This window comes from Nerophis ophidion, linkage group LG08, assembly GCF_033978795.1.
Source record: "Nerophis ophidion isolate RoL-2023_Sa linkage group LG08, RoL_Noph_v1.0, whole genome shotgun sequence".
Lineage (NCBI taxonomy): Eukaryota > Metazoa > Chordata > Actinopteri > Syngnathiformes > Syngnathidae > Nerophis > Nerophis ophidion.
The window spans coordinates 15313059-15337777 of NC_084618.1; the positions used below are offsets into that span (position 1 = coordinate 15313059).

Below are 24719 nucleotides of genomic sequence, written 5' to 3' on the forward strand. Positions count from 1 at the left end.
TTATTGACTTGTGTGGAGTGCTAATCAGACATATTTGGTCACTGCAAGCTCATCGATGCTAACATGCTATTTAGGCTAGCTGTATCATTATACCTCATTTGTAGATATATTTCAGCTCTTTTAGTTTACTTTAATTAATTCAATTTATATCTAACGACACACTATCTGTTTGTAATATGGCTTTTATTTTTTAGGCAGCTTCAGACATTTTGGTCCAATATGGCTTTTTCAACATTTTAGGTTGCTGACCCCAAGTCTATCTGTAAGTATAATTGCATTTTATTCCTTCTCTGTGTAAGTATACATTTAAATATTCCTTATTGGTGTTCTTTTTTTTCTATTCCACAAAAGCCAAAAGCAGTGAAGTTGTCACTTTGTGTAAATGCTAAATAAAAACAGAATCCAATGGTTGGCAAATCCTTTTCGACTTATATTCCATTGAATAGACTGCAAAGACGAGATATTTCGTGTTTGAACTGGAAAACTTTATTTGTTTGGCAAATATTAGCTCATTTGGAATTTGATAACTGCAACATGCTTCAAACAAGCTGGCACAAGTGGCAAAAAAGAGTGAGAAAGTTGAGGGATGCTCATCAAACACTTATTTGGAACCTCCCACAGGTGTGCGCCATGATTGGGTATAAAAGCAGCTTGCATGAAATGTTCACTCATTCACAAACAAGGACGGGGCGAAGGTCGCCACTTTGTCAGTAAATTCTTTAAGGACAACATTTCTCGAGCAGCTATTGCAAGGAATTTAGGGATTCCACCATCCCCGCGCCGTAATATCATCAAAAGGTTCAGAGAATCTGGAGAAATCAATGCACGTAAGCCATGATGTTACGCAACCTACCATCACTCAGGCGGTACTGCATCAAAAAGGGACATCAGTGTGTAAAGGATATCACCACATGGGCTCAGGAACACTTCAGAAAACCACTGTCAGTAACTACAACTGGTCGCCACATCTGAAAGTGCAAGGTAAAACTACTACACAAAGCCAAAACTGCTGACCGTACGACGACATAGGATGTAGACTTGACGCTTGTTGCTATCATAAAAGTGTGGACAACAAAAAAAAAACATTTCAAAGACAATAAATGAAGACATAACGTTTTTTTACTGTCAATTAAGTGTAATGACGACAAAATAAAACCAAATTACTCACTTTACGGATGACATGGGATGTAGACTTCACATTCTTAGCTGTATGTAATAAGTGTAAAGACAACAAAACAAAACCACACTCACCGTTCAAAGACGTAAAATGAAGACTTAGCGTTATTTGCTTTCAAATAAGTGTAAAAATAAAACCAAAACAACCAAAGTACTCACATTTTGATGACAGTGTGGAAGCTCAGCAGTCTTAGTTGTCATAAAAATGTAAAAGCAACCAAGTAAAACCAAAAATGACTCCGCTTTACAAGACATGGGATGTGGACTCAGCGTTATTTGCTGTCATAAAAGTGTAAAGACAACAAAATATAACCACTCACCTTTCAAAGATGTTTAAAGATTTGCTGTCTAAGTATAAAAACAACAAAATACACCCAAAATACTCACCTTTTGATGGCGCAGTTTGGAGGCTCAGCATAAAAGTGTAAAGGCAACAAAATAAAACCAAAATTACTCACCTTTATAAGATGTGGGATGTAGACTCAGCGTTATTTGCTGTCATAAAAGTATAAAGACAACAAAATATAACCACTCACCTTTCAAAGATGTTTAAAGATTTGCTGTCTAAGTATAAAAACAACAAAATACCACCAAGCTACTCACCTTTTGATGGCGCAGTTTGGAGGCTCAGCATAAAAGTGTAAAGGCAACAAAATAAAACCAAAATTACTCACCTTTATAAGATGTGGGATGTAGACTCAGCGTTATTTGCTGTCATAAAAGTGTAAAGACAACAAAATATAACCACTCACCTTTCAAAGATGTTTAAAGATTTGCTGTCTAAGTATAAAAACAACAAAATACAACCAAACTACTCACCTTTTGATGGCGCAGTGTGGAGGCTCAGCATAAAAGTGTAAAGGCAACAAAATAAAACCAAAATTACTCACCTTTATAAGATGTGGGAGGTAGACTCAGCGTTATTTGCTGTCATAAAAGTGTAAAGACAACAAAATATAACCACTTACCTTTCAAAGATGTTTAAAGAAGATTTGCTGTCTAAGTATAAAAACAACAAAATAAACCCAAAATAAAACCAAACTACTCACCTATTGATGGCGCAGTGTGGAGGCTCAGCATAAAAGTGTAAAGCCAACAAAATAAAACCAAAATTACTCACCTTTACAAGATGTGGGATGTAGACTTAGCGTTATTTGCTTTCAAATAAGTGTAAAAACAACAAAATAAAACCAAAACAACCAAACTACTCGCATTCTGATGACAGTGTGGAAGCTCAGCAGTCTTAGCTGTCATAAAAATGTAAAAGCAACAAAATAAAACCAAAAATGACTCCCCTTTACAAGACATGGGATGTGGACTCAGCGTTATTTGCTGTCATAAAAGTGTAAAGACAACAAAATATAACCACTCACCTTTCAAAGATGTTTAAAGATTTGCTGTCTAAGTATAAAAACAACAAAATACACCCAAACTACTCACCTTTTGATGGCGCAGTGTGGAGGCTCAGCATAAAAGTGTAAAGGCAACAAAATAAAACCAAAATGACTCACCTTTATAAGATGTGGGATGTAGACTTAAGAGTTATTTGCTTTCAAATAAGTGTAAAAACAACAAAATAAAACCAAAACAACCAAACTAGTCATATTTTGATGACAGTGTGGAAGCTCAGCAGTCTTAGCTGTCATAAAAATGTAAAAGCAACAAAATAAAACCAAAAATGACTCCCCTTTACAAGACATGGGATGTAGACTCAGCGTTATTTGCTGTCATAAAAGTGTAAAGACAAAAAAATATAACCACTCACCTTTCAAAGATGTTTAAAGATTTGCTGTCTAAGTATAAAAACAACAAAACAAACCCAAAATACAACCAAACTACTCACCTTTTGATGGCGCAGTGTGGAGGCTCAGCATAAAAGTGTAAAGGCAACAAAATAAAACCAAAATTACTCACCTTTATAAGATGTGGGATGTAGACTTTGCGTTCTTGGCTGTCATAAAAGTGTAAAGACAACAAAATAAAACCATACTCATCTTTCAAAGACGTTAAAAATGTAACGTTATTTGCTGTCAAATAAGTGTAAAAACAACAAAATAAGCCCAAAATGCAACCAAACTACTCACCTTTTGATGATGCAGTGTGGAGGCTCAGCAGTCTTTCTTAACTGTCATAAAAGTGTAAAGACAACAAAATAAAACCATACTCATCTTTCAAAGACGTTAAAAATGTAACGTTATTCGCTGTCAAATAAGTGTAAAAACAACAAAATAAGCCCAAAAAGCAACCAAACTACTCACCTTTTGATGATGCAGTGTGGAGGCTCAGCAGTCTTAACTGTCATAAAAGTGTAAAGACAACAAAATAAAACCATACTCATCTTTCAAAGACGTTAAAAATGTAACGTTATTCGCTGTCAAATAAGTGTAAAAACAACAAAATAAGCCCAAAAAGCAACCAAACTACTCACCTTTTGATGATGCAGTGTGGAGGCTCAGCAGTCTTAACTGTCATAAAAGTGTAAAGACAACAAAATAAAACCATACTCATCTTTCAAAGACGTTAAAAATGTAACGTTATTCGCTGTCAAATAAGTGTAAAAACAACAAAATAAGCCCAAAATGCAACCAAACTACTCACCTATTGATGGCGCAGTGTGGAGGCTCAGCATAAAAGTGTAGACAAAAAAATAAAACCAAAATTACTCATCTTTATAAGATGTGGGATGTAGACTTAGCGTTATTTGCTTTCAAATAAGTGTAAAAACAACAAAATAAAACCAAAACAACCAAACTACTCGCATTTTGATGACAGTGTGGAAGCTCAGCAGTCTTAGCTGTCATAAAAATGTAAAAGCAACAAAATAAAACCAAAAATGACTCCCCTTTACAAGACATGGGATGTGGACTCAGCGTTATTTGCAGTCATAAAAGTGTAAAGACAACAAAATATAACCACTCACCTTTCAAAGATGTTTAAAGATTTGCTGTCTAAGTATAAAAACAACAAAATAAACCCAAAATACAACCAAACTACTCACCTTTTGATGGCGCAGTGTGGAGGCTCAGCATAAAAGTGTAAAGGCAACAAAATAAAACCAAAATTACTCACCTTTATAAGATGTGGGATGTAGACTTAGCGTTATTTGCTTTCAAATAAGTGTAAAAACAACAAAATAAAACCAAAACAACCAAACTACTCACATTTTGATGACAGTGTGGAAGCTCAGCAGTCTTAGCTGTCATAAATATGTAAAAGCAACAAAATAAAACCAAAAATGACTCCTCTTTACAAGACATGAGATGTAGACTCAGCGTTATTTGCTGTCATAAAAGTGTAAAGACAACAAAATATAACCACTCACCTTTCAAAGATGTTTAAAGATTTGCTGTCCAAGTATAAAAACAACAAAATACACCCAAAATGCAACCAAACTACTCACCTTTTGATGATGCAGTGTGGAGGCTCAGCAGTCTTAACTGTCATAAAAGTGTAAAGACAACAAAATAAAACCATACTCATCTTTCAAAGACGTTAAAAATGTAACGTTATTCGCTGTCAAATAAGTGTAAAAACAACAAAATAAGCCCAAAATGCAACCAAACTACTCACCTTTTGATGATGCAGTGTGGAGGCTCAGCAGTCTTAACTGTCATAAAAGTGTAAAGACAACAAAATAAAACCATACTCATCTTTCAAAGACGTTAAAAATGTAACGTTATTCGCTGTCAAATAAGTGTAAAAACAACAAAATAAGCCCAAAATGCAACCAAACTACTCACCTATTGATGGCGCAGTGTGGAGGCTCAGCATAAAAGTGTAGACAAAAAAATAAAACCAAAATTACTCATCTTTATAAGATGTGGGATGTAGACTTAGCGTTATTTGCTTTCAAATAAGTGTAAAAACAACAAAATAAAACCAAAACAACCAAACTACTCGCATTTTGATGACAGTGTGGAAGCTCAGCAGTCTTAGCTGTCATAAAAATGTAAAAGCAACAAAATAAAACCAAAAATGACTCCCCTTTACAAGACATGGGATGTGGACTCAGCGTTATTTGCAGTCATAAAAGTGTAAAGACAACAAAATATAACCACTCACCTTTCAAAGATGTTTAAAGATTTGCTGTCTAAGTATAAAAACAACAAAATAAACCCAAAATACAACCAAACTACTCACCTTTTGATGGCGCAGTGTGGAGGCTCAGCATAAAAGTGTAAAGGCAACAAAATAAAACCAAAATTACTCACCTTTATAAGATGTGGGATGTAGACTTAGCGTTATTTGCTTTCAAATAAGTGTAAAAACAACAAAATAAAACCAAAACAACCAAACTACTCACATTTTGATGACAGTGTGGAAGCTCAGCAGTCTTAGCTGTCATAAATATGTAAAAGCAACAAAATAAAACCAAAAATGACTCCTCTTTACAAGACATGGGATGTAGACTCAGCGTTATTTGCTGTCATAAAAGTGTAAAGACAACAAAATATAACCACTCACCTTTCAAAGATGTTTAAAGATTTGCTGTCCAGGTATAAAAACAACAAAATACACCCAAAATACAACCAAACTACTCACCTTTTGATGGCGCAGTGTGGAGGCTCAGCATAAAAGTGTAAAGGCAACAAAATAAAACCAAAATTACTCACCTTTATAAGATGTGGGATTTAGACTCTGCGTTATTGGCTGTCATAAAAGTGTAAAGACAACAAAATAAAAAACACACTCACTTAACGTTCTTTGCTGTCAAATAAGTGAAAAAACAACAAAATAAGCCCAAACTACTCACCATTTGGTGTGGAGGCTCAGTGGTGTTAGTTGTCATAAAATTGTTAAGACAACAAAACCAAACCAAAATGACTCACCTTTATAAGACGTGGGATGTAAACTCAGCGTTATTGACTGTCATAAAAGTGTAAAGAAAACAAACTACTCACCATTTGATGATGCAGTGTGGAGGGTCAGCAGTCTTAACTGTCATAAAATTGTAAAGACAACAAAATAAAACAAAAATTACTCACCTTTATAAGACGTAGGATGTAGGCTCAGTGTTATTGGCTGTCATAAAAGTGTAAAAACAACTAAATAAAACCACACTCAAGTAAAGTTATTTGCTGTCAAATAAGTGTAAAATAACAGAATAAACCCAAAATGCAACCAAACTACTCACCTTTTGATGATGCAGTGTGGAAGCTCAGCAGTCTTAACAGTCATAAAATTGTAAAGACAACAAAACAAAACCAAAAATACTCTCCTTTATAGGACATGGGACGTGGACTCAGCGTTATTGGCTGTCATAAAAGTGTAAAGACAACAAAATAAAACCACACACCTTTCAAAGACATTAAATGAAAACCTAATGTTAATAGCTGTCAAATGAGTGGAAAAAAAACACAAAATAAGCCCAAACTACTCACCTTTTGATGATGCAGTGTGGAGGCTCAGCAGTGTTAGTTGTCATAAAATTGTAAAGACAACAAAATAAAACCAAAATGACTCACCTTTATATGACGTGGGACGTAGACTCAGCATTATTGGCTGTCATAAAAGTGTAAAGAAAACAAAATAAAGATAAAACCACACTCACGTAACGCTATTTGCTGTCAAATAAGTGGAAAAAACAAAATAAGCCCAAACTACTCACCTTTTGAGGATGCAGTGTGGAGGCTCAGCAGTCTTAGTTGTCAAAAAAGTGTAAAGACAACAAAAGAAAACCAAAAATACTCTCCTTTATAAGACGTGGGATGTAGACTGCGTTATTGTCAGTCATAAAAGTGTAAAGACAACAAAATAAAAACCACACTCCATCCATCCATTTTCTACCGCGTATTCCCTTTTTTGGGGTCGCGGGCGCCTATCTCAGCTACAATTGGGCTCACTTAACGTTATTTGGTGTCAAATAAGTGAAAAAACAACAACAAAATAAGGCCAAACTACTCACCTTTTGATGATGCAGTGTGGAGGCTCAGCAGTCTTAGTTGTCAAAAAATTGTAAAGACAACAAAATAAAACCAAAATGACTCACCTTTATAAGACATGGGATGTAGACTATTGGCTGTCATAAAAGTGTAAAGACAACAAAACAAAAACCACATTCACTTAACATTATTTGCTGTCAAATAAGTGAAAAACAACAACAAAATAAGCCCAAACTACTCACCTTTTGATGATGCAGTGTGGAGGCTCAGCAGTGTTAGTTGTCAAAAAATTGTAAAGACAACAAAATAAAACCAAAATGACTCACCTTTATAAGACATGGGATGTAGACTATTGACTATCATAAAAGTGTAAAGACAACAAAACAAAAACCACATTCACTTAACGTTATTTGCTGTCAAATAAGTGAAAAACAACAACAAAATAAGCCCAAACTACTCACCTTTTGATGATGCAGTGTGGAAGCTCAGCAGTCTTAGTTGTCAAAAAATTGTAAAGACAACAAAATAAAACCAAAATGACTCACCTTTATAAGACATGGGATGTAGACTATTGACTGTCATAAAAGTGTAAAGACAACAAAACAAAAACCACATTCACTTAATGTTATTTGCTGTCAAATAGGTGAAAAACAACAACAAAATAAGTCCAAACTACTCACCTTTTGATGATGCAGTGTGGAGGCTCAGCAGTCTTAGTTGTCAAAAAAATTGTAAAGACAACAAAATAAAACCAAAATGACTCACCTTTATAAGACGTGGATGTAGACTATTGGCTGTCATAAAAGTGTAAAGACAACAAAACAAAAACCACATTCACTTAACGTTATTTGCTGTTAAATAAGTGAAAAACAACAACAAAATAAGCCCAAACTACTCCCCTTTTGATGATGCAGTGTGGAGGCTAAGCAGTCTTAGTTGTCAAAAAATTGTAAAGACAACAAAATAAAACCAAAATGACTCACCTTTATAAGACATGGGATGTAGACTATTGGCTGTCATAAAAGTGTAAAGACAACAAAAAAAACCCCACACTTACTTAACGTTATTTGCTGTCAAATAAGTGGAAAAACAACAACAAAATAAGCCCAAACTACTCACCTTTTGATGATGCAGTGTGGAGGCTCAGCAGTCTTGTCAAAAAATTGTAAAGACAACAAAATAAAACCAAAATGACTCACCTTTATAAGACATGGGATGTAGACTTTTGACCGTCATAAAAGTGTAAAGACAACAAAACAAAAACCACATTCACTTAACGTTATTTGCTGTCAAATAGGTGAAAAACAACAAAATAAGCCCAAACTACTCACCTTTTGATGATGCAGTGTGGAGGCTCAGCAGTGTTAGTTGTCAAAAAATTGTAAAGACAACAAAATAAAACCAAAATGACTCACCTTTATAAGACATGGGATGTAGACTATTGACTATCATAAAAGTGTAAAGACAACAAAACAAAAACCACATTCACTTAACGTTATTTGCTGTCAAATAAGTGAAAAACAACAACAAAATAAGCCCAAACTACTCACCTTTTGATGATCCAGTGTGGAGGCTCAGCAGTCTTAGTTGTCAAAAAATTGTAAAGACAACAAAATAAAACCAAAATGACTCACCTTTATAAGACATGGGATGTAGACTATTGACTGTCATAAAAGTGTAAAGACAACAAAACAAAAACCACATTCACTTAACGTTATTTGCTGTCAAATAGGTGAAAAACAACAACAAAATAAGCCCAAACTACTCACCTTTTGATGATGCAGTGTGGAGGCTCAGCAGTCTTAGTTGTCAAAAAATTGTAAAGACAACAAAATAAAACCAAAATGACTCACCTTTATAAGACGTGGGATGTAGACTATTGGCTGTCATAAAAGTGTAAAGACAACAAAACAAAAACCACATTCACTTAACGTTATTTGCTGTTAAATAAGTGAAAAACAACAACAAAATAAGCCCAAACTACTCCCCTTTTGATGATGCAGTGTGGAGGCTCAGCAGTCTTGTCAAAAAATTGTAAAGACAACAAAATAAAACCAAAATGACTCACCTTTATAAGACATGGGATGTAGACTTTTGACCGTCATAAAAGTGTAAAGACAACAAAACAAAAACCACATTCACTTAACGTTATTTGCTGTCAAATAGGTGAAAAACAACAAAATAAGCCCAAACTACTCACCTTTTGATGATGCAGTGTGGAGGCTCAGCAGTCTTAGTTGTCAAAAAATTGTAAAGACGACAAAATAAAACCAAAATAACTCACCTTTATAAGACATGGGATGTAGACTATTGGCTGTCGCAGAAGTGTAGAAACAGCAAAATAAAAGCAAAATAGAACGAAACTATTCATACACACATATATACATAATAGAAAAGAGGAAAGGACATACATCCTTAATTCAATTAACAAAAAGTATATAAGTGTTTTTAATATTGTTATCCCTGTCCTGAAGACGTGTCCAAAGTGACTTAAAATGTGTCCAAAGTGACTTAAAATGTGGCGCAGAAGCGCAGCCAAACTTGTCCAAAATGTGCTCCAAGTGGGCTGAAAAGAGCGTGTCAAAGATGCCACTTTTGGCCGCACAAAGTGTGTGTTAGGCGGGCTGGGGATGCTCGGCTGGCGGGGTGTCAACATCCAGTGACGGCCATGTTTGCCGGCGCCGCCGCCGTAAACAAGAAAAAGTGGGAGACAAGACGCCTCGCTGAATGTCGGGTCATTTTTATTTCTTTGCTTTACAATGTCTCTCGGAATGTCCTACAAGCCCAATGCCCACCAGCACACTCCGGGAACTTCGGGGAACCAGGGTGAGCACAAAACGTCCGAGTAGGTCGGCGGGAGAGCGGCTTATATCGAGGCTTCCACTCGGGCTGTGGGAGAAATACCTGGCGAAGAAGCCCGTGTGTAGTTTTTGTCCGGTTACATATGTCGGGTCACATCCTGGGAGCTAGGCTAATTCATATCCGCCATTATTACTAATGTCACAAAAAAAGAGCGCCATCCGCGGCGCGGCCGAGCCCACGGACGGCACCGACGCGACGGGCGAAGACCGCGGAATCCCCCCGTGTGCTCGGCCGTCGTCTGGGGTCTCGCTCCCCGCCGGGCGGGCGCCGTTAGACGGTGACAAAAAAATGTATCAGTCGCGTCTGGTTGAAGGCAGCCTCGTTCCGCTTCCTCCTCCATGATGCTCCCCGCTCCGAGCGGCCGATTGATCCCCGCCAACGCGGCGGCGCTCTTTGGCGACATCTGCTGGCGGAGGCGCGCTACTGCAGGCCGTTGATGCCTTCCCATTGTGTGAGCGCTTTGGAAGGCGGCTTCTTTGTTGGCTTTTAGTGGAATATATCCCTCCGTCCTCTCTCTTTGTTGGCTTTTAGTGGAATACATCCCTCCGTCCTCTCTCTTAGTTGGCTTTTAGTGGAATATATCCCTCCGTCCTCTCTCTTAGTTGGCTTTTAGTGGAATATATCCCTCCGTCCTCTCTCTTAGTTGGCTTTTAGTGGAATATATCCCTCCGTCCTCTCTCTTAGTTGGCTTTTAGTGGAATATATCCCTCCGTCCTCTCTCTTTGTTGGCTTTTAGTGGAATATATCCCTCCGTCCTTTCTCTTTGTTGGCTTTTAGTGGAATATATCCCTCCGTCCTCTCTCTTAGTTGGCTTTTAGTGGAATATATCCCTCTGTCCTCTGTCTTAGTTGGCTTTTAGTGGAATATATCCCTCCGTCCTCTCTCTTTGTTGGCTTTTAGTGGAATATATCCCTCCGTCCTCTCTCTTTGTTGGCTTTTAGTGGAATATATCCCTCCGTCCTCTCTCTTAGTTGGCTTTTAGTGGAATATATCCCTCCGTCCTCTCTCTTAGTTGGCTTTTAGTGGAATATATCCCTCCGTCATCTCTCTTTGTTGGCTTTTAGTGGAATATATCCCTCCGTCCTCTCTCTTAGTTGGCTTTTAGTGGAATATATCCCTCCGTCCTCTCTCTTTGTTGGCTTTTAGTGGAATATATCCCTCCGTCCTCTCTCTTAGTTGGCTTTTAGTGGAATATATCCCTCCGTCCTCTCTCTTTGTTGGCTTTTAGTGGAATATATCCCTCCGTCCTCTCTCTTTGTTGGCTTTTAGTGGAATATATCCCTCCGTCCTCTCTCTTAGTTGGCTTTTAGTGGAATATATATCCCCTCCGTCCTCTCTCTTAGTTGGCTTTTAGTGGAATATATCCCTCCGTCCTCTCTCTTTGTTGGCTTTTAGTGGAATATATCCGTCCGTCCTCTCTCTTAGTTGGCTTTTAGTGGAATATATCCCTCCGTCCTCTCTCTTTGTTGGCTTTTAGTGGAATATATCCCTCCGTCCTCTCTCTTAGTTGGCTTTTAGTGGAATATATCCCTCTGTCCTCTGTCTTAGTTGGCTTTTAGTGGAATATATCCCTCCGTCCTCTCTCTTTGTTGGCTTTTAGTGGAATATATCCCTCCGTCCTCTCTCTTAGTTGGCTTTTAGTGGAATATATCCCTCCGTCCTCTCTCTTTGTTGGCTTTTAGTGGAATATATCCCTCCGTCCTCTCTCTTAGTTGGCTTTTAGTGGAATATATCCCTCCGTCCTCTCTCTTTGTTGGCTTTTAGTGGAATATATCCCTCCGTCCTCTCTCTTAGTTGGCTTTTAGTGGAATATATCCCTCCGTCCTCTCTCTTTGTTGGCTTTTAGTGGAATATATCCCTCCGTCCTCTCTCTTAGTTGGCTTTTAGTGGAATATATCCCTCCGTCCTCTCTCTTTGTTGGCTTTTAGTGGAATATATCCCTCCGTCCTCTCTCTTTGTTGGCTTTTAGTGGAATATATCCCTCCGTCCTCTCTCTTAGTTGGCTTTTAGTGGAATATATCCCTCCGTCCTCTCTCTTAGTTGGCTTTTAGTGGAATATATCCCTCCGTCCTCTCTCTTAGTTGGCTTTTAGTGGAATATATCCCTCCGTCCTCTCTCTTAGTTGGCTTTTAGTGGAATATATCCCTCCGTCCTCTCTCTTAGTTGGCTTTTAGTGGAATATATCCCTCCGTCCTCTCTCTTTGTTGGCTTTTAGTGGAATATATCCCTCCGTCCTTTCTCTTTGTTGGCTTTTAGTGGAATATATCCCTCCGTCCTCTCTCTTAGTTGGCTTTTAGTGGAATATATCCCTCCGTCCTCTGTCTTAGTTGGCTTTTAGTGGAATATATCCCTCCGTCCTCTCTCTTTGTTGGCTTTTAGTGGAATATATCCCTCCGTCCTCTCTCTTTGTTGGCTTTTAGTGGAATATATCCCTCCGTCCTCTCTCTTAGTTGGCTTTTAGTGGAATATATCCCTCCGTCCTCTCTCTTAGTTGGCTTTTAGTGGAATATATCCCTCCGTCATCTCTCTTTGTTGGCTTTTAGTGGAATATATCCCTCCGTCCTCTCTCTTAGTTGGCTTTTAGTGGAATATATCCCTCCGTCCTCTCTCTTTGTTGGCTTTTAGTGGAATATATCCCTCCGTCCTCTCTCTTAGTTGGCTTTTAGTGGAATATATCCCTCCGTCCTCTCTCTTTGTTGGCTTTTAGTGGAATATATCCCTCCGTCCTCTCTCTTTGTTGGCTTTTAGTGGAATATATCCCTCCGTCCTCTCTCTTAGTTGGCTTTTAGTGGAATATATATCCCCTCCGTCCTCTCTCTTAGTTGGCTTTTAGTGGAATATATCCCTCCGTCCTCTCTCTTTGTTGGCTTTTAGTGGAATATATCCGTCCGTCCTCTCTCTTAGTTGGCTTTTAGTGGAATATATCCCTCCGTCCTCTCTCTTTGTTGGCTTTTAGTGGAATATATCCCTCCGTCCTCTCTGTTTGTTGGCTTTTAGTAGAATATATCCCTCCGTCCTCTCTCTTTGTTGGCTTTTAGTGGAATATATCCCTCCATCCTCTCTCTTAGTTGGCTTTTAGTGGAATATATCCCTCCGTCCTCTCTCTTTGTTGGCTTTTAGTGGAATATATCCCTCCGTCCTCTCTCTTAGTTGGCTTTTAGTGGAATATATCACTCCGTCCTCTCTCTTTGTTGGCTTTTAGTGAAATATATCCCTCCGTCCTCTCTCTTAGTTGGCTTTTAGTGGAATATATCCCTCCGTCCTCTCTCTTTGTTGGCTTTTAGTGGAATATATCCCTCCGTCCTCTCTCTTTGTTGGCTTTTAGTGGAATATATCCCTCCGTCCTCTCTCTTAGTTGGCTTTTAGTGGAATATATCCCTCCGTCCTCTCTCTTTGTTGGCTTTTAGTGGAATATATCCCTCCGTCCTCTCTCTTTGTTGGCTTTTAGTGGAATATATCCCTCCGTCCTCTCTCTTAGTTGGCTTTTAGTGGAATATATCCCTCCGTCCTCTCTCTTTGTTGGCTTTTAGTGGAATATATCCCTCCGTCCTCTCTCTTAGTTGGCTTTTAGTGGAATATATCCCTCCGTCCTCTCTCTTTGTTGGCTTTTAGTGGAATATATCCCTCCGTCCTCTCTCTTAGTTGGCTTTTAGTGGAATATATCCCTCCGTCCTCTCTCTTTGTTGCTTTTAGTGGAATATATCCCTCCGTCCTCTCTCTTAGTTGGCTTTTAGTGGAATATATCCCTCCGTCCTCTCTCTTAGTTGGCTTTTAGTGGAATATATCCCTCCGTCCTCTCTCTTTGTTGGCTTTTAGTGGAATATACCCCTCCGTCCTATCTCTTTGTTGGCTTTTAGTGGAATATATCCCTCCGTCCTCTCTCTTAGTTGGCTTTTAGTGGAATATATCCCTCCGTCCTCTCTCTTAGTTGGCTTTTAGTGGAATATATCCCTCCGTCCTCTCTCTTTGTTGGCTTTTAGTGGAATATATCCCTCCGTCCTCTCTCTTAGTTGGCTTTTAGTGGAATAAATCCCTCCGTCCTCTCTCTTTGTTGGCTTTTAGTGGAATATATCCCTCCGTCCTCTCTCTTTGTTGGCTTTTAGTGGAATATATCCCTCCGTCCTCTCTCTTAGTTGGCTTTTAGTGGAATATATCCCTCCGTCCTCTCTCTTTGTTGGCTTTTAGTGGAATATATCCCTCCGTCCTCTCTCTTTGTTGGCTTTTAGTGGAATATAACCCTCCGTCCTCTCTCTTAGTTGGCTTTTAGTGGAATATATCCCTCCGTCCTCTCTCTTTGTTGGCTTTTAGTGGAATATATCCCTCCGTCCTCTCTCTTAGTTGGCTTTTAGTGGAATATATCCCCCCGTCCTCTCTCTTTGTTGGCTTTTAGTGGAATATATCCCTCCGTCCTCTCTCTTAGTTGGCTTTTAGTGGAATATATCCCTCCGTCCTCTCTCTTTGTTGGCTTTTAGTGGAATATAACCCTCCGTCCTCTCTCTTAGTTGGCTTTTAGTGGAATATATCCCTCCGTCCTCTCTCTTTGTTGGCTTTTAGTGGAATATATCCCTCCGTCCTCTCTCTTAGTTGGCTTTTAGTGGAATATATCCCTCCGTCCTCTCTCTTTGTTGGCTTTTAGTGGAATATATCCCTCCGTCCTCTCTCTTAGTTGGCTTTTAGTGGAATATATCCCTCCGTCCTCTCTCTTTGTTGGCTTTTAGTGGAATATATCCCTCCGTCCTCTCTCTTAGTTGGCTTTTAGTGGAATATATTCCTCCGTCCTCTCTCTTTGTTGGCTTTTAGTGGAATATATCCCTCCGTCCTCTCTCTTAGTTGGCTTTTAGTGGAATATATCCCTCCGTCCTCTCTCTTTGTTGGCTTTTAGTGGAATATAGCCCTCCGTCCTCTCTCTTAGTTGGCTTTTAGTGGAATATATCCCTCCGTCCTCTCTCTTTGTTGGCTTTTAGTGGAATATATCCCTCCGTCCTCTCTCTTTGTTGGCTTTTAGTGGAATATATCCCTCCGTCCTCTCTCTTAGTTGGCTTTTAGTGGAATATATCCCTCCGTCCTCTCTCTTAGTTGGCTTTTAGTGGAATATATCCCTCCGTCCTCTCTCTTTGTTGGCTTTTAGTGGAATATATCCCTCCGTCCTCTCTCTTTGTTGGCTTTTAGTGGAATATATCCCTCCGTCCTCTCTCTTTGTTGGCTTTTAGTGGAATATATCCCTCCGTCCTCTCTCTTTGTTGGCTTTTAGTGGAATATAGCCCTCCGTCCTCTCTCTTAGTTGGCTTTTAGTGGAATATATCCCTCCGTCCTCTCTCTTTGTTGGCTTTTAGTGGAATATATCCCTCCGTCCTCTCTCTTTGTTGGCTTTTAGTGGAATATATCCCTCCGTCCTCTCTCTTAGTTGGCTTTTAGTGGAATATATCCCTCCGTCCTCTCTCTTTGTTGGCTTTTAGTGGAATATAACCCTCCGTCCTCTCTCTTAGTTGGCTTTTAGTGGAATATATCCCTCCGTCCTCTCTCTTTGTTGGCTTTTAGTGGAATATATCCCTCCGTCCTCTCTCTTAGTTGGCTTTTAGTGGAATATATCCCTCCGTCCTCTCTCTTTGTTGGCTTTTAGTGGAATATATCCCTCCGTCCTCTCTCTTAGTTGGCTTTTAGTGGAATATATTCCTCCGTCCTCTCTCTTTGTTGGCTTTTAGTGGAATATAACCCTCCGTCCTCTCTCTTAGTTGGCTTTTAGTGGAATATATCCCTCCGTCCTCTCTCTTTGTTGGCTTTTAGTGGAATATATCCCTCCGTCCTCTCTCTTTGTTGGCTTTTAGTGGAATATAACCCTCCGTCCTCTCTCTTAGTTGGCTTTTAGTGGAATATATCCCTCCGTCCTCTCTCTTTGTTGGCTTTTAGTGGAATATATCCCTCCGTCCTCTCTCTTAGTTGGCTTTTAGTGGAATATATCCCCCCGTCCTCTCTCTTTGTTGGCTTTTAGTGGAATATATCCCTCCGTCCTCTCTCTTAGTTGGCTTTTAGTGGAATATATCCCTCCGTCCTCTCTCTTTGTTGGCTTTTAGTGGAATATAACCCTCCGTCCTCTCTCTTAGTTGGCTTTTAGTGGAATATATCCCTCCGTCCTCTCTCTTTGTTGGCTTTTAGTGGAATATATCCCTCCGTCCTCTCTCTTAGTTGGCTTTTAGTGGAATATATCCCTCCGTCCTCTCTCTTTGTTGGCTTTTAGTGGAATATATCCCTCCGTCCTCTCTCTTAGTTGGCTTTTAGTGGAATATATCCCTCCGTCCTCTCTCTTTGTTGGCTTTTAGTGGAATATATCCCTCCGTCCTCTCTCTTAGTTGGCTTTTAGTGGAATATATTCCTCCGTCCTCTCTCTTTGTTGGCTTTTAGTGGAATATAACCCTCCGTCCTCTCTCTTAGTTGGCTTTTAGTGGAATATATCCCTCCGTCCTCTCTCTTTGTTGGCTTTTAGTGGAATATAGCCCTCCGTCCTCTCTCTTAGTTGGCTTTTAGTGGAATATATCCCTCCGTCCTCTCTCTTTGTTGGCTTTTAGTGGAATATATCCCTCCGTCCTCTCTCTTTGTTGGCTTTTAGTGGAATATATCCCTCCGTCCTCTCTCTTAGTTGGCTTTTAGTGGAATATATCCCTCCGTCCTCTCTCTTAGTTGGCTTTTAGTGGAATATATCCCTCCGTCCTCTCTCTTTGTTGGCTTTTAGTGGAATATATCCCTCCGTCCTCTCTCTTTGTTGGCTTTTAGTGGAATATATCCCTCCGTCCTCTCTCTTTGTTGGCTTTTAGTGGAATATATCCCTCCGTCCTCTCTCTTTGTTGGCTTTTAGTGGAATATAGCCCTCCGTCCTCTCTCTTAGTTGGCTTTTAGTGGAATATATCCCTCCGTCCTCTCTCTTTGTTGGCTTTTAGTGGAATATATCCCTCCGTCCTCTCTCTTTGTTGGCTTTTAGTGGAATATATCCCTCCGTCCTCTCTCTTAGTTGGCTTTTAGTGGAATATATCCCTCCGTCCTCTCTCTTAGTTGGCTTTTAGTGGAATATATCCCTCCGTCCTCTCTCTTTGTTGGCTTTTAGTGGAATATATCCCTCCGTCCTCTCTCTTTGTTGGCTTTTAGTGGAATATATCCCTCCGTCCTCTCTCTTTGTTGGCTTTTAGTGGAATATATCCCTCCGTCCTCTCTCTTAGTTGGCTTTTAGTGGAATATATCCCTCCGTCCTCTCTCTTAGTTGGCTTTTAGTGGAATATATCCCTCCGTCCTCTCTCTTTGTTGGCTTTTAGTGGAATATATCCCTCCGTCCTCTCTCTTAGTTGGCTTTTAGTGGAATATTTCCCTCCGTCCTCTCTCTTTGTTGGCTTTTAGTAGAATATATCCCTCCGTCCTCTCTCTTTGTTGGCTTTTAGTGGAATATAGCCCTCCGTCCTCTCTCTTAGTTGGCTTTTAGTGGAATATATCCCTCCGTCCTCTCTCTTTGTTGGCTTTTAGTGGAATATATCCCTCCGTCCTCTCTCTTTGTTGGCTTTTAGTGGAATATATCCCTCGGTCCTCTCTCTTAGTTGGCTTTTAGTGGAATATATCCCTCCGTCCTCTCTCTTAGTTGGCTTTTAGTGGAATATATCCCTCCGTCCTCTCTCTTTGTTGGCTTTTAGTGGAATATATCCCTCCGTCCTCTCTCTTTGTTGGCTTTTAGTGGAATATATCCCTCCGTCCTCTCTCTTAGTTGGCTTTTAGTGGAATATATCCCTCCGTCCTCTCTCTTAGTTGGCTTTTAGTGGAATATATCCCTCCGTCCTCTCTCTTTGTTGGCTTTTAGTGGAATATATCCCTCCGTCCTCTCTCTTAGTTGGCTTTTAGTGGAATATTTCCCTCCGTCCTCTCTCTTTGTTGGCTTTTAGTGGAATATATCCCTCCGTCCTCTCTCTTTGTTGGCTTTTAGTGGAATATATCCCTCCGTCCTCTCTCTTTGTTGGCTTTTAGTGGAATATATCCCTCCGTCCTCTCTCTTTGTTGGCTTTTAGTGGAATATATCCCTCCGTCCTCTCTCTTAGTTGGCTTTTAGTGGAATATATCCCTCCGTCCTCTCTCTTTGTTGGCTTTTAGTGGAATATATCCCTCCGTCCTCTCTCTTTGTTGGCTTTTAGTGGAATATATCCCTCCGTCCTCTCTCTTTGTTGGCTTTTAGTGGAATATATCCCTCTGTCCTCTCTCATATCTTCTTTCTAGGGCTGCGAATCTTTGGTTGTCCCACGATTCGATTCAATATCGATTCTTGGGGTCGCGATTCGATTATATATCGATTATTTTTTTTGATTCAACGCGATTTTTCGATTCAAAAACGAGATTTCTCCCGATTCAAAAGGATTCTGTATTCATTCAATACATAAGTTTTAGCAGGATCTACCCCAGTCTGCTGACATGCTAGCAGAGTATCCATCCATCCATCCATTTTCTACCACTTATTCCCTTTTGGGGTCGCGGGGGGCGCTGGCGCCTATCTCAGCTACAATCGGGCGGAAGGCGGGGTAGACCCTGGACAAGTCGCCACCTCATCGCAGGGCGCTAGCAGAGTAATAGATTTAAAAAAAAAAAAAACGCTTTTATAATCGTAAAGGACAATGTTTTATCAACTGATTGCAATAATGTAAATTTGTTTTAACTATTAAACGAACCAAAAATATGACTTATTTTATCATTGTGAAAATATAGGACACAGTGTTGTCAGAGTTAGCTTGTGACGAATCCCAGGATGCAGAGATGGAGGCAGGTATGGAGTGAGTAAACATGATTTAATAAAAGTACTACAACAAGAACAAACCAAAGGGTTACAACAAACAGCGTGCACGTGGGCGGATAACAAACAAAAAGGCCTAGTGTGGAAACAGAAGTCGTACTAGTAATATGAAAACAAACTGGAAGCAGGGAACAAAAAACAGTAAGCTACAAACATCTAACAAATAAAGCTTACCGCCACATCGACATCGACAAGACAGGTAGCAACCACAATAGCGACATTTACATGACAAGTAGCAACGACAATAATCCAGCACTCGACTGGAGGATAAAACAGGTTCAAATAGGAACGGGCTGATTGACACCAGGTGTGGCCAGGTGGCAATCAGCCGCAGCTGAGGGGAAACAGTGCACAGAGGGGGAAAAACAGGAAACAGACAAATATAAGAGCGCTGACAGGAACTAAAGACACTATTGTTCTTTTTTTATTTTTATAAATGTCTGAAATTATAACTAATATTTGATACTGTTGTTGATAATATTCATTTTTGTTTCACTACTTTTGTGGTTTTTGTGTCTCCTCAATTGCTCTGTTTATTGCAGTTCTGAGTGTTGCTGGGTCAGGTTTGGTTTTGGAATTGAATTGCATTGTTATGGTATTGCTGTGTAGTGGTTTGTTGGATTGATTAAGAAATTAAAAAAAATTGATTAAAAAAAGAGAGAATCGATTCGTAATCGAATCGATTTTTTCCCACACCCCTACTTCTTTCATTCCGACTCATCTTATTTTATATTATTGGTTTTCGTCAACGATTTTCCACAGTTGGGAGCCTCCAGTCAGCAGCCAACCTGGCCGCCTTGCAGTCCTACAGGCCCCTTCTGAGCGACTATGGACCCCCGTCTCTGGGGTTCTCACAGGTAAGCCTCACCTGACACGTGCTCACAATCCGACTTCTTCATATTTGGAAACCATTTTCCAATGTAAATGGACTCAATCCGTTTTGGGCGTGTCAAGCTGGGACTTAAAACCCAGGTACACTACCTTAGCAGAAACACTTTTAGTTACTTACTTTGTCTTACCTGTGACGAAGGTGTAAGCATAAAAAAAACAAACTCACAGTTTGATGACTTGGGATGAAGACTTAGCATTCTTAGCTGTCATAAAAATGTAAAGATAACAAAAGTTATTTGTGGAAAAGGCTCATAAAACACATCTAATAAAACGAAAATACTGCTAAATAAATAATGCTCAACTTTTGATGATACAGGATATAGACTCTGCATTCTTAGCTATTACAAAAGTGTGAAAAGAACGAATGAAACCAAAAACGGAACAAAACTTTCCGCCTTCTGATGACATGGGATGTAGACTCAGTATTCTTAGCTGTGTCATAAAAGTGGTAAAACAAAAAAATACAACAAAACTACTCAACTTTTGAAGATACAGGATGTAGACTCAGTGTTTTAAGCTGTGTCATAAGTGTGAAAATGACAAAATTAAACCAAAATACAACAAAACTCAACTTTGAAGGTACAGGATGTAGACTCAGCATTTTTAGCAGTCATAAGTACAAAAACAACAAAATACAACAAAAATACTCAACTTTTGAAGATACAGGATGTAGACTCAGCATTCTTAGCTATTATAAAAGTGTAAAAACAACAAAATAAAACCAAAATACTACAAAACTACTATACTTTTCAAGATACAGGTTGTAAACTCAACGTTCTTAGCTCTGTCATAAGTGTGAAAATAACAACAACAAAACTACTCAACTTTTGAAGGTACAGGATGTAGACTCAGCATTCTTAGCTATTATAAAAGTGTAAAAACAACAAAATAAAACCAAAATACTACAAAACTACTATACTTTTCAAGATACAGGTTGTAAACTCAACGTTCTTAGCTCTGTCATAAGTGTGAAAATAACAACAACAAAACTACTCAACTTTTGAAGGTACAGGATGTAGACTCAGCATTCTTAGTTGTCATAAAAGTGTGAAAAGAACGAATGAAACCAAAAACGGAACCAAACTTTCCGCCTTCTGATGACATGGGATGTAGACTCAGTATTCTTAGCTGTGTCATAAAAGTGGTCAAACAAAAAAAATACAACAAAACTACTCAACTTTTGAAGATACAGGATGTAGACTCAGTGTTTTAAGCTGTGTCATAAGTGTGAAAACGACAAAATTAAACCAAAATACTACAAAACTCAACTTTGAAGGTACAGGATGTAGACTCAGCATTTTTAGCAGTCATAAGTACAAAAACAACAAAATACAACCAAAATACTCAACTTTTGAAGATACAGGATGTGGACTCAGCATTCTTAGCTATTATAAAAGTGTAAAAACAACAAAATAAAACCAAAATACTACAAAACTACTATACTTTTCAAGATACAGCTTGTAGACTCAACGTTCTTAGCTGTGTCATAAGTGTGAAAATAACAACAACAAAACTACTCAACTTTTGAAGGTACAGGATGTAGGCTCAGCATTCCTAGTTGTCATAAAAGTGTAAAAACAACAAAATAAAACCAAAATACAACAAAACTACTCAACGTTTGAAGATACAGGATGTAGACTCAGCATTCTTAGTTGTCATAAAAGTGTAAAAACATCAAAATAAAACCAAAATACAACAAAACTACTCAACTTTTGAAGGTACAGGATGTAGACTCAGCGTTCTTAGCTTTGTCATAAATGTGAAAACAACAAAATACAACAAAACTCAACTTTGAAGATACAGGATGTAGACTCAACATCCTTAGCTGTGTCATAAATGTGAAAACAACAAAATACAACATAAATACTCAACTTTTGAAGATACAGGATGTAGACTCAGCATTCTTAGTTGTCACAGAAGTGTAAAAAAAACCAAATAAAACCAAAATACAACAAAACTCAACTTTGAAGATACAGGATGTAGACTCAACATTTTTAGCTGTGTCATAAAGGTGAAAACAACAAAATACAACATAAATACTCAACCTTTGAAGGTCCAGGATGTAGACTCAGCATTCTTAGTTGTCACAGAAGTGTAAAAACCACAAAATACAACAAAAACCCTCAAGTTTTGAAGCCAGGACCGTGCACAGCGACCCTTGGACCTTGTCCCGCTCTGCCTTCAGGGCCTGACCGGCAGCCAAGTGCCTCAGAACAAATATGCAGAGCTGCTGGCCATCATCGAGGAGCTGGGCAAGGAGATCCGGCCCACTTACGCCGGCAGCAAGAGCGCCATGGAGCGCCTCAAAAGAGGTAAGCGCCACATTCGCTACAAAGGCGGCGGGCGTGGAGTTGAGGGGAGTGGCTTTCTCTCCCCGCAGGGATCATCCACGCCCGGGGGCTGGTGCGTGAGTGCTTGGCGGAGACGGAGAGGAACGCCAGGTCTTAGCCACAATCACACATTCCACAAGTGCAAGGAGACTTAACAGCGTGCGTCTTTAATATTGCAACAACAACAACAAAACAAGTGCATGTCATTTCCTATTTGTCAGGAAGTAAATGGTGAGTGAGTGGATTCCAAATATGCTCGATGGCTCCTGAGAGTCATCTAAATCTCGTGTGGATGAGTCGGATTCAAACTGGATGATTGGTGTCGTTTCTACGTGCGCACTTTTGTTTTTCCAGGGAGATTGTTAGTTTCTTTTTTTTTTTTTTTGCATGCCATTAAGTAGGCCCGTGGGTTCAAGTGTCGACCCCACTTGTTTTGTACAGGGTTATAGTTTTTAGTTTTTTTTTTATAGTATCTAGGGGCCATGCATGAGTGTGTGTGACACGGAAAAGTGTCAATTCATTCGTGTTCAGGTTTTTTGTTATTAAAAGAAAATGCTGTTACTTGCATCTTTGTATGTATTTATTACACTGTGTAATAAATTGTATTTTCAATACGGTTGTCATTGTGATTCATTGTCTTTTGTGTTTTTTTTAATAAACCTTTATTTATAAATTGCAACATTTACAAACAATTGAGAAATAATAATATTTAAAATAAGTACAAAAATGTAAAACCAAAATACAACAAAAATACTCAACTTTTGAAGATACAGGATGTAGACTCAGCGTTCTTAGCTGTGTCATAAGTGTGAAAATAACAACAAAACTACTCAACTTTTGAAGATACAGGATGTAGACTCGGCATTCTTAGCTGTCATAAAAGTGTAAAAACATCCAAATAAAACCAAAATACAACAAAACTACTCAACTTTTGAAGATACAGGATGTAGACTCAGCATTCTTAGCTGTGTCATAAGTGTGAAAATAACAACAACAAAACTACTCAACTTTTGAAGACACAGGATGTAGACTCAGCATTCTTAGTTGTCATAAAAGTGTAAAAACATCAAAATAAAACCAAAATACAACAAAACTACTCAACTTTTGAAGATACAGGATGTAGACTCGGCATTCTTAGCTGTCATAAAAGTGTAAAAACATCAAAATAAAACCAAAATACAACAAAACTACTCAACTTTTGAAGATACAGGATGTAGACTCAGCGTTCTTAGCTGTCATAAGTGTAAAAATAACAACAACAAAACTACTCAACTTTTGAAGATACAGAATGTAGACTCGGCATTCTTAGCTATCATAAAAGTGTAAAAACATCAGAAGAAAAACCAAAATACAACAAAACTACTCAACTTTTGAAGATACAGGATGTAGACTCGACATTCTTAACTGTCATAAAAGTGTAAAAACATCAAAATAAAACCAAAATACAACAAAACTACTCAACTTTTGAAGATACAGGATGTAGACTCAGCGTTCTTAGCTTTGTCATAAGTGTGAAAACAACAAAATAAAACCAAAATACAACAAAACTACTCAACTTTTGAAGATACAGGATGTAGAATCACCGTTCTTAGCTGTGTCATAAGTGTGAAAATAACAACAACAAAACTACTCAACTTTTGAAGTTAGAGGATGTAGACTCAGCATTCTTAGTTGTCACAGAAGTGTAAAAACAACAAAATAAAACCAAAATACAACAAAACTACTCAACTTTTGAAGATACAGGATGTAGACTCAGCATTCTTAGCTGTGTCATAAGTGTGAAAACAACAAAATAAAACCAAAATACAACAAAACTACTCAACTTTTGAAGATACAGGATGTAGACTCAGCATTCTTAGCTGTGTCATAAGTGTGAAAATAACAACAACAAAACTACTCAACTTTTGAAGGTACAGGATGTAGACTCAGCATTCTTAGTTGTCAGAGTGTAAAAACAAAAATAAAACCAAAATACAACCAAACTACTCAACTTTTGAAGGTACAGGATGTAGACCTAGCATTCTTATTGTCATAAAAGTGTAAAAACATGAAAATAAAACCAAAATACAACAAAACTACTCTGCTTTAGAAGATACAGGATGTAGAATCACCGTTCTTAGCTTTGTCAAAAGTGTGAAAATAACAACAAAACTACTCAACTTTTGAAGGTACAGGATGTAGACTTAGCATTTTTAGTTGTCATAAAAGTGTAAAAACATCAAAATAAAACCAAAATACAACAAAACTACTCAACTTTTGAAGATACAGGATGTAGACTCAGCATTCTTAGCTGTGTCATAAGTGTGAAAACAACAAAATAAAACCAAAATACAACAAAACTACTCAACTTTTGAAGATACAGGATGTAGACTCAGCATTCTTAGCTGTGTCATAAGTGTGAAAATAACAACAACAAAACTACTCAACTTTTGAAGGTACAGGATGTAGACTCAGCATTCTTAGTTGTCAGAGTGTAAAAACAAAAATAAAACCAAAATACAACCAAACTACTCAACTTTTGAAGGTACAGGATGTAGACCTAGCATTCTTATTGTCATAAAAGTGTAAAAACATGAAAATAAAACCAAAATACAACAAAACTACTCTGCTTTAGAAGATACAGGATGTAGAATCACCGTTCTTAGCTTTGTCAAAAGTGTGAAAATAACAACAAAACTACTCAACTTTTGAAGGTACAGGATGTAGACTTAGCATTTTTAGTTGTCATAAAAGTGTAAAAACATCAAAATAAAACCAAAATACAAC

The 24719-nt window shown here is 38.5% G+C and overlaps 1 protein-coding gene and 1 long non-coding RNA gene across 8 annotated transcripts; one reads left to right on the forward strand and one right to left on the reverse strand.

The window, feature by feature from the left end:
• Nucleotides 1-463: 463 nt before the first annotated feature.
• Nucleotides 464-10532, reverse strand: LOC133557397 (uncharacterized). 7 transcript variants are annotated; one of them, XR_009807761.1, is made up of 4 exons: nt 4917-10392; nt 4747-4783; nt 3435-4613; nt 464-3301 (listed from the first exon to the last, which is right to left on the reverse strand). It is a non-coding gene; the product is annotated as an uncharacterized LOC133557397 (long non-coding RNA). The 7 variants fall into 7 exon arrangements; XR_009807757.1 differs by having other exon boundaries at nt 464-3127; nt 3261-3301; nt 3435-10414; XR_009807756.1 differs by having other exon boundaries at nt 3435-3641; nt 3775-10413.
• On the forward strand, nt 9658-22565 carry LOC133557396 (cyclin-dependent kinase 2-associated protein 1). The gene is made up of 4 exons (XM_061907816.1): nt 9658-9884; nt 19495-19589; nt 21809-21935; nt 22004-22565. The coding sequence occupies exons 1-4, from the start codon at nt 9818-9820 to the stop codon at nt 22069-22071; spliced, it is 357 nt and encodes a 118-aa protein (XP_061763800.1). The 5' UTR covers nt 9658-9817; the 3' UTR covers nt 22072-22565.
• The last annotated feature ends 2154 nt before the right edge of the window (nt 22566-24719 follow it).

What these genes read in the sequence shown, in the direction of transcription:
- LOC133557396 (XM_061907816.1), top strand. Translation starts at nt 9,818, where the DNA reads ATGTCTCTCGGAATGTCCTACAAGCCCAATGCCCACCAGCACACTCCG. An exon ending in GGGAACTTCGGGGAACCAGG is followed by an intron (nt 9,885 to 19,494) that starts GTGAGCACAAAA and finishes GATTTTCCACAG; the next exon opens with TTGGGAGCCTCCAGTCAGCA. An exon ending in CATGGAGCGCCTCAAAAGAG is followed by an intron (nt 21,936 to 22,003) that starts GTAAGCGCCACA and finishes CTCTCCCCGCAG; the next exon opens with GGATCATCCACGCCCGGGGG.